General features: G+C 47.9%; 1 protein-coding gene across 1 annotated transcript in view; it reads right to left on the bottom strand.

Moving 5' to 3' along the window:
- FNDC1 (fibronectin type III domain containing 1) overlaps positions 1-1089 on the bottom strand; it is a 114195-nt gene extending 113106 nt beyond the window's left edge. Inside the window, exons 1-2 of the mRNA XM_060283911.1 lie at positions 656-1089; positions 322-494 (exon numbers count right to left, since the gene is read on the bottom strand). Of these exons, the coding sequence (XP_060139894.1) occupies positions 322-400 (79 nt within the window). The 5' untranslated portion in view covers positions 401-494; positions 656-1089. The remainder of the gene's footprint in view (positions 1-321; positions 495-655) is intronic.
- Between the last annotated feature and the right edge of the window lie 14029 nt (positions 1090-15118).

Below are 15118 nucleotides of genomic sequence, written 5' to 3'. Positions count from 1 at the left end.
TGCAAGGAAGGAACGCAGTGTCAAGGGCCACCTGGCAGGTTGGACCAAGGGGACAGTGTCGCTCCTTGACTGTCTTACTTTGCGGCACTATCATTAAATATTTTAAAATCCCACATATGTCTTCCCCCCAAATTTAATTTTAAACTGTTCTTGGGCAAGAATCACATGTTATACTTTTTTAAACTACTAAGAAAAGTGCTATGAACAATGGGAAATACACTTTGACTTGAATCAACATGAAAAGGAGGAACATACCCCAATGCCTATTATTTTTAAATGATTACAGATCAGGTCTCCACTGACAAAGTGAAGCGGGCTTACCTGGTAGCGCAGTGGTTGAGAGTCCGCCTGCCGATGCAGGGGACACGGGTTTGTGCCCTGGTCCGGGAAGATCCCACATGCCGCGGGGCGGCTGGGCCCGTGAGCCATGGCCGCTGAGCCTGCGCGTCCGGAGCCTGTGCTCCACAACGGGAGAGGCCACAACAGTGAGAGGCCTGCGTACCGCAGAAAAAACAAACAAACAAACAAAATCCAGATAGTGCAGGTGGGTGGTGGAGACCACACAGGGCTGTGGGTCCGAAAGCCTCATCCCTTCTGGGCATTTCCGGTTCCGCCCCCGACTACTGCTTGATGCCGGGAGAATGACGTCACTCACCTGGGACCCGCATTGCATCATTTGGACCACTTTTAAAGGGAAAATTTGCTCCCTCCACCCCACAGTTGGATTACTTCATTTTCTGGAATAACACATAAATTTACACAATGATAAAGTAAGGTGTGAACCATTTAGGCTTATAGCTCTTAGGTATCACTAAAGCACCTGTTTAAAACATTTTAAAAATAAATAGTAGCAACGCCACAAGTCAACAGGACTCAACCAGCAAAACCGACATGAGAGAGAATGTCACGTTTCTAAGCAACCCTGCGCCTCACCTCCCCCCGCACCTCCAAATGCAGTATTGACAGTGGGAGTCTTTTGCACGGGGGTGCTTCTACTGTAGTGGCTTCGTGCAAAACCTGTATTGTTACAGGGAGCCCGAACCTCACTGGGCCTCCCTTGGCAATTGAAGTAGGAATACGTGGCACCAGCCTGACCATGAGCACAAACACAAATGAGAAAACAGAGCAGCAGGGCAGCGCTTAGAAGGGGGCCATCCACATAACCCAGAATACACATCTGTTTCAGATTATCACCGAAATCCAAGCAAAGGTTTGATCTTGTAGAGAACTCAGAGGCATTTCCAGGATCTGTCACAACACTCCAGCTGGAGAAATACTGGAATCAAAAACCTCTAAAACCCTTCAAGTCCGTTCTGTTCAAATCTAACCTCACAGGAGCCTCAGAAACACCCATTGCAGTGCACAGATCTGCCACCAGAGGGAAATAGAGAGCCATCACAGTAAAGATGCGGCGACGTGGAGTCACTTCCTCCTACACTTGCCAAGCAAAGAGCTTGCTGGCAACTGTTCCTCCTCTTCCCGCGGGTCCTAAAGATATAGTTTGACCAAGCTAAGTGTGATAGGGGTACAAATAATACGAATTCATTCTTTTACTCAAATCAGAGGAGTGTTCTCTTTTTATTAGTTTATTTCTATTTATCTGCATCTATTGAAAAAACTTTCACTGGATGCCTACTGCGTGCAAGAAAAAGACGTGAAAAGAAAAAGTTGTTCACAGAATTCTAAATACATTTCTAAGCTAAACTGAGTTGACAGTTCTCAGAGATTCTCTCTCCAAAACTCACTAGTTAGGATCTTCACAGAGCATACAGAGTGTACGGTAGGAGGGAAGGATGCATTGTTTGAAAAAAGCAAAGAGGTATGGGTACCACGGGTGGCTGTACTCGGATGGAAGCAAGCGCACTGCTTTACTGCCTCCTGGGCTCATCCCTGTAGAAAATCACTCTGCTTCCAGCCATTCATTCAGGTAACAGACAATTCTGGAATATCAGCTGTGTACTCAGAATGTAGTAGATGGTTTGGGTATTGAAAAGAAAAGTGAGACCAGGTTCCCATCCTCAAAGAGCTGCCTATATAACCTAGATGAGTGAACCAAACTAATATGCAAGACGAGAGAAATAAGTACTAAACTGAGTGGTGGGAAAAATAAACGAATGTAGGAAGGGAAAGACGCCATTGTTAATTATGAGCGAAGGGACCCTTGGAGAAGGCACGGGAGGAAAGGAGAAATGGGGACAATCATACCTGAAATGCACTCATCTCATGATGGTGTGAGGCGATGTGGCTTTATCAGATGTATCTCTATGACTATTTGACCTTCCTGAAAAACAAACAAAAAAATTATATCCTCTGTGGAGGGGAAGTGTCCCAAGGCCTCACTTGCCTGCAGTGAGCAGCGAGGCTTGCGGGCATCAGGACCCAGGCTTCGGGACTGCCCCATCCCACCGCCACCCCCGCCCCAGTCTGTTCTGCCCATAAGTGCATGACAGCAACATCAGAGCGACCTACCACTTCCTGTGCCCTGTGCTCCCTGCTGCTGAGCTGGGCACCAGGTCGGAAGGGAAGAGAATGCCCCCTCAAATTCTTTGGGGGACTGTGCTTCTGTGCCCCCAAAGCCACATCACCTGGGCTGCAGGTCTCAAGAAGCAGCTCCTTTGACCCACCACCAGTACCAGCCTGCAGAGCTCTCTCTAGAATGGTCCCCAGAGCCATCCTGCTGCTGCCTGTCTCCCCTCTCAACCCAGGCTTCTCTGCCCAAAACTTCCCTCTTCTCTTCAGCCACTAAAGAAAACCTCATCTCCTGTTAGCGCACAAGGAGTCACAAACTAGCTTGTTCTTCCGTGTGACCCTCAGAGAGCTGGCTGATCCCGGATACTGTGAGTGACTCTGACCCTGACAGCAGTGTACGCCCTGTGAAAGGAGCCAAGCAGAGAGACCAGGGTGAAGAATCAAAATCAGTGTGTAGAGCAAAGCCTGCTCCAAGAGTCACTGCAAATCTAGTTTACTCACAAAGTTTTGCATTGAGAGACAAACCCTGCCCTTTGGGTAGGCGAGTTTGGTAAATGGTTTTACTCCTATAAAGTTGGGATTTCGATTTCCTCATGAGTATACATCCGTCCATTCTTTCAAAAACAAAAAAAAGGCTGTATATCTACAAAATACCAGGCATCCTGCTGAGCCTAGAGCTACAGAGAGAAATACAACGTGATCTGCATCCTGGAAAACGCAGCGCGCTGAGGAGACAGGTACACCTGCAAATCATAATTCAGCTGAAGGCTTCGTGCGCATGCGTGTGTGTGTGAACGTGTGCATATAAATGTGTAAAATAAACCACGGTTAGAGACTTGACACGCAGTTTTCACCGTACCGGCTATTTTTATTTCAAACACCAGGTTAAAGACAGCTGGGGCCACTAGAGGTGGAACCACCACCTTGTGGGCTTGGATAAGAAACGTTCACGGATGGGTAAGAGACCGAAGGGCCACACACAAATGAGGCATGAATAATGGCTACGGTGCCTGAGGAAGCTGAGAAAGCAAGGCTATCTGTAGGTTACGCCGTTGTTTTGTTTAAACTCACGAAGAAAAGGTTTTGATTTGCTTTGTCTTCCAGACCTCCTTTAGCAGAAAATTACCTAGACAAACTAGATGAATGAGAACATTTGGGGTAATTTTATAGAAATCAGCCCTAACTGCTCCACTTACCATGAATTGGTTTATAGGAGTCAGAGATGCAAATATGCCAGGAGGATTCTGGAGAGACTCACAAAAATCAAAATCAGAAAACAGGTGGCCCGGGCTTCCCTGATGGCGCAGTGGTTGAGAGTCTGCCTGCTGATGCAGGGGACGTGGGTTCGTGCCCCGGTCCGGGAGGATCCCACATGCTGTGGAGCAGCTGGGCCCATGAGCCGTGGCCGCTGAGCCTGCGCATCCGGAGCCTGTGCTCCGCAACGGGAGAGGCCACAACAGTGAGAGGTCCGAGTACAGCAAAAAAAAAAAAAAAAGAAAGAAAACACATGGCCCCATGGGACCCAGTGGCTGCTGTGAGGGCCTCTCCACCTCCCACTCGGTCCCCTCTGTCTGCCTCGCTCTGCTTTTCCCCTTTGCAGACCGACTCCCTCCTCTTCCCCAGAACACATGGGGGTATGTCGTCCCTCGAGGCATCCCCAGCCTTTCCTCTCACAATTCCAGTGCCCAAGAGGTGGTTTCTTCTCCTCATTCCAGTTGCAAAATCCCTCGGAAACAACTCTGTTCTATTTTGGGTTATTCCTGGAGCAAGAATTGACTGTAGCCGGGAGCTGTGTGGAAAACTATTGGCCGGGCCAGACCCAAGCAGCCAGTGGCAGCCAGGTCGTAAAACAGCTGCTCTCCCCAAGCTGCAGGACAGGCCCCAAAGAAAGGGATGGAAATGCTATCACAGAATAGACTCCTGCATAGACTAATTGGCCAGAGGCTACATTTATTTCAGATGACCTCAGCTTTCAATTGATAATCTCAGAAATACTGCCTTGCAGAAAAGTCTGGAAGAGAAGCTCTTTAACTCTCAGAACTGAGAACCTGTCCCAGTTCACTTCAGTTTCCCTTCTCCTGCCCTGAAATTGCTCTTTTCCTCCCACATTATTTAAAGAAAGTCAGAGACGAATGAGACATGATTTTTTTGATATGCGACCTTAAGACAGGGGCTTCATTTGTTTTTTTTTACTATTTAACAGATTCTCTGTATTTGGAAACTACCATGAGTGTAAGTCTATACAAAGATGAACATAGTGGTTTCTATTTGCGGTCCGTGCCTGTCCTTACGTGCAGCACGCAAACCAAAGGCATCTAGAACGTGCACCTTGGCATGGAATGCTGTCTTTTTACCAAACGCAAATGATAAATCCAGTAGCAGAGACTATGCTGTAATATGCTGGAAGCCGAAACCAAATCAGACTGTTTGGAGATCTTGAAGAAATTACTGATTTTGAATCTTAGTTTCTTTATTTAGAAAATTGGGAGTTGGGGCCATATTATCTTTCAAGTTTCAGCTAAATCTAAAATTCTGAAGGATCTTCTGAATGACTATAACAGTTACTGATAGAAAATTCTTAAGAAATGCATGCTTTCTGTTGATTACCAGTTAGAACTGAGTCGGTCAAAAAGCTGATAGTCACCAAAAAACAAATTTTTTGAATTAATGCTCTCAAGTTACCAGAAGAAAGCAAGTCATTTATTAGAGCTTCTCTTCTCTCTGAAAATTTTGCTCTCTGCAAAGGCGGGGAGCCGAGCCCTCTGCCTTCACGAGGGGGGCTTGTACCGCCACCTGTGCCGCTATAAGAAGCAATTGCTCGGGGAGCCAATTTCTATCGGACACTAAGGGGGACCGTGCACAGCTTTTCACTCGCTGGCCCACATTGTTCTTTTGGGTAAGAGTGTCCAACAATTGATTGAAACTTCTGCAGTGAGAGGGGTTGGATGACCTGTTTCGTGTAGGAATAAGCCTGTAAGTCACATTTGCTGAAAATGGACCCGTGTGGCATGAAGTTCTTTAGAACTCAGCAGGTCAAACCAAGTTGAGGGGGAAAGAGACAAAGAGATAGAAGGAAGGAGTGAGAACTCGCTACTTTCTAGCCAGTTGACAGATAGAGAAAGAGCGAGAGAGCGAGCGAGTGAGGGAGACCGAGGGCAGGCGCATGCGCGTAGAGCCTGAGAAGTCCGCTCGGAACGCGCTTCTCACAGCGCCCCAGCCCGGAGCGGCCCGCATGTGTTCTGGCTGCCCAGGTCCAGTTGGGTCATGAGACTCGATAAGCTCAGCTCCTCGCTGTCCTGGAGCAGCCCCAGCATGCCTGGTCCCCATTCTCTGAGAGCATCCCCTGGGAAAAGCCGTGATGTGGTCCCCGCTCCAAAGAGCATGGTGAGTAGGGAGACTTCAGTCTGAAGTCCGCTGGGCCCTCAAATACTAAGGGGATCGAGCATAGCAGATCTCCTCCCCAGAGGGACCTAAAGATAGCCTCCAACTTAATGACCATTGTTCATAACAGTATATATTGGTTGACCCAATATGGGTTTATGTAGATATCTAGAATATGTTCATATGAAGGTCTGGAATAATCTCTACTGGAATGTTAACCATGATTAGCTTAGAAGTAGGAATTTTTGTCAGTTTTGCATTTTCACTATTTATGTATTATCCATATTTTATATTTTTCTACAATGAGCATATATTTCTTATTTTTTAAGTTTTTAAAGAAATATTTATCTAGAAATCTCAAACTAAAGCTATATGGGGAGGAGGGGAACATTTATTGAGGCTAAGAGTTAGTATTGCCTATCCTAACCCCAAATCTAAACCTCTCCTCCATATGTTAGTGTCTTCTGCCCTTTCCTAGTTTATTGTTTTTCCCTCTTCCTCTAAGTACTGGGGGAAGATCACACTGAATATTGTGATACAGTGTGCTCTCAAAGTGATTTTTAAAGTTCACTTAAAAAGAAACATTTAGGGCTTCCCTGGTGGCGCAGTGGTTGAGATTCCGCCTGCCGATGCAGGGGACACGGGTTTGTGCCCCGGTCCGGGAAGATCCCACATGCCGCGGAACGGCTGGGCCCATGAGCCATGGCCGCTGAGCCTGCGCGTCTGGAGCCTGTGCTCCGCAACGGGAGAGGCCACAGCAGTGAGAGGCCCGCGTACCGCAAAAAAAAAAAAGAAACATTTAGCATAGAAGAGAAAAAACAAGTCTTCGTATTTTCAGGAACATAAATGTCTGAACTTAGCTTACGATCGAGCATGATCATAGTTCTGCATACAGAGCACCAGCCCAGCACGTATGATGTTAAATGACTGTGATTTGTTAATTCATTTACAAATGATGTTAAATTCAAATCCACAGTGTTTGTTGATCTTAAATTAATTTAACACTTGTTAAATGAAACGTCAGTTCATTTAAGGAGTGGGTCTCTTTCTTAAAAACAGCCCTGTAGTGTTTTATGTGAAATGATATATCTTGGAGCAAAGGAAGGAGAAGGGATGAGAGGTTTAAATTTCGACCACCTCAGCCAAAGGCAGAGGGGCCCAGATCCAGCGGGCCTGGATGGTGGCCCAGAGGCGCTTTGTGAGATATTCTGGAGGCAGAAATCAACAACGTTTGCTGTCAGGTGAGGAAGAGTGGGTGAGGGAGATGGGCCATGATACTTGCACAAGCCTTTTGGGGGAAAAGGTCAATAAATTGATTACTAACTGGTAACGAACTACTCATTTGCAAGAAGAGAAAGACTGGTTAGAATTCAACTTTTTAAATCATCTTGTAAAAGCAAAAGTAGGCTAGGGCCTGTAATTTCATCAGCCAGCATTCCACCGACGAGGGCCTGATATCAGGTACCTTCTTCTGCTTCTCGTAGCCACCCAGCTGGCTTGACTCCAGAAACTGGCTCACTGTGACCCTGAGTGTGTAGTCATTTGGGGAATGAAGAGTCAGTCCACAGTGACACCCAGATCCAGCACCTCCATCACCAACTCTGATGTTTGGGGACACCCTGCCCACCCCGTGACCCCTGCTTCCATGTGTCAGTGACGAGCACCTACAGATTTATGGTGGCAATCCTGCCGGGACCTGACTCCTTGTCAGCACACATCACAGCGCTGAAAGATCACTTCCATACGAGAGAAGGCCTGATATCACAAGGAGCGCTGTGGCTGGGTGGTTGTCTGAAATCCAAGCACTGCTGGTGGAAACTCCGAGTCAGGCTCTGGGGCTTTACACGGATCGTTCTGCAAATCCGAAAGTGGAAGAGCCCTCAGGCTGTGTCTTAGAAAATAAGTCATATGCTCAAATCTAAGGGTTGACCTGCTTCTCGTTCCAAAACTTCATAGAAACAGGCTATGGAGAGCCCAAGCCTTGCTCCGCGAAATCACGTCTCTGTACCCTCCACCCGTACAACTGATTTCCTTAAAATGTATTAAAAATGACAAAAATTCCTCTCATTTGGAAACTTTATTTCCAGTGGGGCGCAGAATTAAGATATAATTCAAAGTATAACATTCCTTTTTGTTAACTTGTAACAAAGTTAACAGAGAGACAAATATGGGGAAATGCGAAAGGAGAAGCAATCTGAAAGAAAACAGAGAATGTAATTCTTTCCATCAGTAAGCTTTTCAAAAGATGCACCTACTGGTCAGAGTCTATAAAATCTCAGGTACGTATAAAGCCCTCACTAAGTGCCGGGCACTGTTCTGAGCACTCTGGTTACAGAACACAGCCAGCAGTCACAATAACCCTATGGGGAAAATACTATCATTATTACCATTTTACAAAGAGAGACGGAGGCATGGAGGTGAAGTAACTTGTCCGAGGTCATGGCTAGTCTGTGGCAGAGCTGGATATAAACCTCTCAAGGCACAGGCTAGGCTCTGCTATCCTGGTCCTCTTCTAATGGTAAATAACAAAATAAGTGTCTATTGTAGATAACTTTGTGACTCAGCAGAGGAAAAACAGAGGCAGCTCAAAATGTCTCGGCCAACGTCCTCTGGAATGACCCCCATGGAACACGGGCAGCAAGGGTCCCAACTGTTCATCCTGCCTCGCGGCCCTGACCCCGGCCTCCCGGGCGCCGGCCTGCCTCGAGGTCTCCACGTCAGCCAAATCCACATCTCCATCCTCAGAGTTACTTTTCTGGTGCCCTGATTCCTTTTCCAAGCAGTCGTGCTCTCGGTGTTGACCCTCTTGGGGGAGGTTAGAGGAATCTCTCTAAGGCACAACTGACCGACGGCTGCGGTTAAGTGTTTGCCTTTTTAAAGAGGAGCTTCTCTGATGGGTAGAAATATAGGCAATGTGGCAGAGAATAAAGAACTCAATGAGGGACATAGTTTTAAAACAGATATTTTTAAATTGAGTTATCATTCACATACGAAGTTGTTCAACCACCACCACTAATTCCAGAATATTTCCATCACCCCTAACAGAATCCCCAGACCCATTAGGAGTAACTCCCCCATCTTCCCCATCTCCTGACAACCACTCATCTACTTTCTGCCTCTCTAGATTTGCCTGTTCTGGACATTTCATATAAACGGCATCATATAATATGTGACCTTTTGTGACTGGCTTCTTTCACTTAGCGTAATGTTTTCCATGCATGTTGTAGCTAGCATCGGTACTTCGTTCCTTTTTATGGCTGAATGATATTTCATTGTAGGGACAGACCACATTGTGTGTATCCACTCATCAGTTGGTGGACGTTTGGGTTGTTTCCATTTTTGAGTGTGAATAATGCTGCTATGAACATGCATATACAAGTTTTTGTGTGGACATGTATTTTCATTTCTGTTGTGTAGACACCTAGGAGTGGAATTGCTGGATCATGTTATAATGGAATGTAATATTTAACATGGAAAATTTAGAAGAACCCATTAAATCATAGCAGGTAGGTGACTGCCTACAGCCACCCTACTACTTACAGCTGTGTAACCTCAGGAAAACCAAGTGACCTCTCTGAATTTCAGGGAGTTTTTGTTTTGTTTTGTTTTGACTGTTATTGTTGTTTTTGTATGTTAAATGTCTTAAAACGTTTGCCTCTCAGTTGTATAAATAAACTAAGATAATATACATAAAAGTGTTTATAAACAATGCAGTGTGAGATTCCTGAGCTATTGTCATTGCATCCCATGTTGGGCAGGGAGGCCATTCACATGGACCATCCCATATGCTGGTGTTGGGGCCCAGGGCAGACCGCCCCAAAATGTGCCTCAATGGCATATTGGTTATTTTGAAATTGAAGTTACTTAAGAAGCGGCCAATGCAAGCGGGATACTCTGACCGCCCTTTCTGTGTCCCTGAAAGCAAGAAATAGATCTCTCATGCGAAAGATGCTCTCCCTGCATGCAGATATAGAAGGACATCCTTATCACCAGCTAAGGAATTCAGGGCTGAGAAGCCTATATATACATATAGGCTGAGAAGCCTATATATACATATAAGTTTGTTTATATATATATATAAACAAACCCCATTACTTCTTTAATTTAGTACCCCAAGCCCAAACTCTGTTTAGATTCTCCACTAATTGGACACCCAAACCTACGTTTCTTTGTCCTGTCAGTTCCTTACAAATTTACTGTTTCTTTGTCTAAAAAGTATAAAAGCTGACCGCTCTCATTTCTATGGGACCTCCATGCCCATGAATTAAAATGTGTTTTTTTTCCTCCTGCTAATCTGTCTTCTGTCAATTTTATTATCGTCCAGCCACAAGAACTGAAGAGGGGCAAGGGGGGAATTTCCCCTCCCCAATAGGGGGACCACCACCCCTGTCCCCATGCAGCCCAGGCTCTGCCCAGAGAGCCCATGTCCTCCCAGCCAGTGGCATTGCTAAAAACTGACCTCACGAAAGGCTCCAGGTGTGATTATGCCTTAATGAGTTAGTGCCCCGGTCCAGGAAGATCCCACATGCCGCGGAACGGCTGGGCCCGTGAGCCATGGGCACTGAGCCTGCACATCCGGAGCCTGTGTTCCGCAGTGGGAGAGGCCACAACGGTGAGAGGCCCGCGTACCGCAAAAAAAAAAAAAAAAAAAAAAAAAATTTAAAGTTTGTTGGGTTGAACAATTTGCACCCTTCAAAACAATGGAGTTTTCACATTATGTCCTTAAATTACTAGCATCACCATGGTACAAATCTGTATCAATTAGAACTGTAAGTCTTGCATTCTATTGTTAAGAGTCAGCTCTGTGTCAGCAGGCACAACTTGGTTGATTCCTGGTTATGTAAACTCAGGCACATTCTGAATTCTCAGTGTTCTGTTGTCCTCTTGGTTAAAATGGGGATAATAACAGTACCAACCTCAGAGGGTTGCTATGAAGAAAAACACGAGACAGTCTACATAATCCCCTAGGAAGTTTCATGACATGCAGGAAGCCTTCAGTTAATATTAATTGTTACTCACCTCAAGGGCAATTTCCACCGGGGTCTTTCCCTAGAGAAGTCCGGAAAACAGCCATTTAGGTACTGTAGTTACCAACTCTGACCAGAAGGAGGCGCCCAGCCTCCAGGACTGTGATGATTTAGCTTCCAGACGGAGCCCTGCAATAGAGAATTCCGTTTGGGGGTGGAGGCAGAGGTGTGTTTAGAAACGTCAAGAAACCCTCAGGTTTTAAAGGTCACCACAAGGACATTCCGCTGCACCTCCTTCTCCGCCCACCACCTGTTTAGAAAGGGCAGTGGTGCTGAGGTGTGGGACGAGAGAGCAGGGGGGCGGGCCCGGGGACACACGAGGAAGAAGCTGGGTCTGAAGGTACTGGCACATATATTGGTTTTGATACCATGATTTCTTCCAGGATTAGCTAAAATGTATCCATCCAGCCTAGCTCGTGTGGTCACCTCCTGAATGTGGGATACAGTCCACGTGAAATTGCCTGCCTAGCAGCTTTTTCCTCCGTTTCATTCTCCAGACAGATTGTTAATCTATTCGCTGGGTCTGAGCATGGCCTGGTCTGCCCCAATCCTGCTGGTATTTCTAGTTCTAGCTCATAAGCCACCTCCTCCAGGAAGTCTGCCCTGACTGCTCTAGTTCAACAAACTCCTCCTCGGCTGAGCAGCTCCCACTGGTCCTTCCACAGTCAGGCACTTTCCCCACTGCTGCTTGTCAGGTACTTGCCTTTTTATATAGTTCCCTGAGGACAGGACACACCTCCTTTGTCCCCTGCCAGTAGTCAGTGTAGGATCCTGCATGGCGCTCCACAGGTGTTGACTGGAATGACTAGAGAAGGGCCAGGTGTTTTGCAGGTGTGTGAGAATGAATGGATGGCTCCTTAATCTCCACCATAAACAGAAAAACTCCCATTTTCTCCAACACTGTAATCAAAATATGCCACGTGAAAGCCACTACAGTTATGTCTTATGTAGACACTGTCCATTATCTGGGTCTGGGTCCCTTCCACTCTCTCCAGCAGTATGTATTTAAGTTTTCTCACTTGTGGTTGGCTTTGTGCATTTAGCGTTTGGTGAGTAAACTCATTAGAAGTTAAATTGCTGTCCCACCGCTCTGCCGTGGGGAAGAGCTGGGAAGACAGTGAGGGGAGCAGACACGCCCCTGCCTGGGGGCTTACAGTCCAACTGTTCAGCTCACTAAACAACAACTCCTAGCACTTATACATGCCTGGCCCTGAGCTGGTAGTCTCTGGGGAGAGAAAATGGAATAAGAAGACACGGTCCCTGCCCTGGGGACGTATTATCCAATGGGGGACACAACTAAGCCATGTTCAAGGCAGTCAGGTCATCACCTTCTCAGGTTATCTGATGAAGGTCTTAGAGAATAGACTTACCCAAATACTGTTCCTGAGACAAGAATACTTTACATTTTAAAGAGCAAAGTTGTAGGAATATTTTGAGGGCAAAGAAACGAACAGTAACTCTTCACCCACACCTCCCCAAATCTCCTACCTGGTCTCCGATATTTTCACTTCCTTTCATAAGAAAATAATGTATTTCACTTCACAAGAAATAAGGCTTAGAAAACTGACCTAAACGAATATCCTATTCCTGATGGGGGCAAGGAAAAGCAGGAGAAACCCTGGGGCACGCCCATTTACAGACGAGGAAGCTGAGGCTCCATTCGGAAGGTGCAGCAGTTTGGCTGGGCTCCCAGGGTGAGTCAGGGCAGGTGGGAACGCTCCAGCCCAGGCCTCCCAGGCTCACGCATCCCTCTCTCCTGTTCTCCATTTCACCCCGCGTGCCAGCCCAGGGCACGAGTTACAGGGTATTTCGGGCCCTCTGGGGCCTTGTGGGATCCCAGCAGGATTGACTGTCATGAAGCCAGGTGGAGAAAGGCTGGGGTGGAAAACAGGCGTGAGGCCGCCTCCACGCAGACGCCCAGGGCCCGGCCAGTCCCTGGCCTGCTGGCGCACTGCGCCAACCGGTGCTCCTGCAGACACAGCTGGAAGCCACACCACCACCGCCTCTGCAGCCAGGGAGCTCAGCCGAGTGAAACAAAGACCGCGATCTCTATCTGGCTGATGACTCCGAAGGGAGACCCACCGACAGGGGGCGATGGCTGGCCCAGCAGTGGCATGGAGTGTGCCCAGGACAGCTCAGAGGCTGCCCACCTGCCTCTCCAGGTCCCGCCAGGCCCAGCGTGAGCGCGTCCTCACGCTCACAGCTTCCCTAACAAAGCTGGATTTCCCTCTGCTACTGGTTTGCCTTTTTGGAAAGGGCAGCAGGAAAAGAATGATGAGATTTTGGTGAATCTTCCAAAAACCCTCACCTGAACCTCAGAGCTGAATGGACCATACAAAGATGTGAAGTCGGACCTACTCAGTTTCAGAGCACATTTCCTGCACCTTCAAATTCACCTCCTTTCCCCTCTTATGAAAACCTGCTTGTGGGACAGGGAAAAGTCATAGCCTGGAGGTATAAATGAATAAGAGCGTCTTGCAATGTTATTTGTCTTTTATCAGGGGGCAGGAAACCTTTTGGAAAGGAATGACTCTACGAGGGTAGCATTTAGGCATACCTGGGACACAGACGGGGTGACTTAGAGAAGAGAGGTTCATTCTTCACTCCCAGTACCAGGCTGGTTAGAAGGCACTTCCTCTGTCCTTTTTCCAGTTCAATCACACGGGTTCTTCATGGACCTGGCACCTGGTGCTGTAGGGAGAGGTGACCCAGACCACCAGCACATCCTGCCTGGGGACCATTCGCCTCGATATTGCCATCTGCCTCCTTTTGTTCATATATATCCTGACTCCTCATTTTCCCTGTAAGTTCACCTGAGGCTAGAAACCATACCCCCTCCTCGTCACCCTTTATCTTGCAGGGTCAACATGATTGTTGACAATGAACTTTATTTCTGTTGGACCTTGGAATGAGTTTTTGCATTTGATTATCAGAGCGTCCGACATTTAGGGATTTCTACTTGCAGTGAGATCTCATGATATGCCTAGAAAGAACCGGATCACTAAACTGGGTGCCAGGAAGACGCTCAGTCCCCTCTGCTCCTGCAGTAGCTGCCTCCAGTCTGGGAACTGGCACTTGCCCCATTCCCTGCCAGGGGTTCCTTACTGCCTGCAAAGTGGGAGTAAATAGAGGGTGTGGGATGTCGACAAAGCACAGTGGAGCGGAATAGATCCCCCCCCCCGCCCCCGCCCATGACAGCAGAACATACGCCAGAGGTCTGCGGCCTTTCTCAGTAAAATGCAAAACAAAGCTCATTAAAGCACACCCAGCCGGGCACAGCTGGGAAAACACTGGCGATCAGTATTTTGCAAAAATAAAGCCAAAGTGCTACGTATTGTCGAATTGCCACACACGAAAGGGCCTGCAAGTACAACTCCAGTTCAGCATTAGAGCCGCTACATTGGGCCCAGAAATCAAGGCTCCTGACGATACCAAACGGGCAGGAGGGGTCTGGAGAGCACATGGTGGCCAGAGCCTAGGCAGGGACTCAGGGACCCGACCCAGCTGCACAGAGGGGTTGGTGTGTGTGTAGGGGTGCTGGTGAGAAGCCCCCTTTCCCTGCCGTGCCACGTGAGAGGGCGCTAAGGCCAGGTCCACCCGACGGTCTGGGTGTGGGTGTGTGAGCCTCCCCGTGCTTTCCCTCCTCCCAAGGGAGTTGGTATTTCCTGAGAATGATGCTTTCCCTGAAAAGGGACAGACCAAGACAGCCCCGCTCTGCTTCGTTTCTGCAGCTCAGGAGCCTGGCCCAGCACTGCCCCTCAGCACCAGCGGCAGGACTGGGCAAGGTTTTCAGCAAGGTGTGGCCAGCCACCAGGTAGCTGAAGACACCCTCCCCCCGCCCCTGCAGGGAACCCGCGGAGCCGGGCGGGGAGCCTCTCCGAGCGGAGGTGCCACATGAGTCTCTTCTCATTTCATCGCCCGTCGCTCAAGGGTCTGTGTCTCTGGGGCACCTTCCATCCTGCAGGAGAACAGGTCGTACTGCGAAGGTGAACCGGACAGAGGAAGCCTCAGCTTACTCCCCGGCACCGGCCGCCCCCGGGGCAGAGCACCGGGCTGCTCACTGGTTCACCTGGGCATTTCGGCATCACGTGGCTACGCTCCAGAAAGAACCAAAGAGCAGGAAAGAAACAGTTCACATAAGTGAAAGGCAGGTCTAAGACTGTTGTTTAATCTTTTCTTTGCTGAATTGGTCCAAATCGGATGAGTGTCCACCTCCCTCCCTGGGCTCTCACTCACCCCAG

This window comes from Globicephala melas, chromosome 14 (genome assembly GCF_963455315.2).
Source record: "Globicephala melas chromosome 14, mGloMel1.2, whole genome shotgun sequence".
Taxonomy (NCBI): Eukaryota; Metazoa; Chordata; class Mammalia; order Artiodactyla; family Delphinidae; genus Globicephala; species Globicephala melas.
The sequence above is the reverse complement of the archived record's forward strand: the minus strand, read 5'-3'. Positions and strand labels throughout refer to the sequence as shown.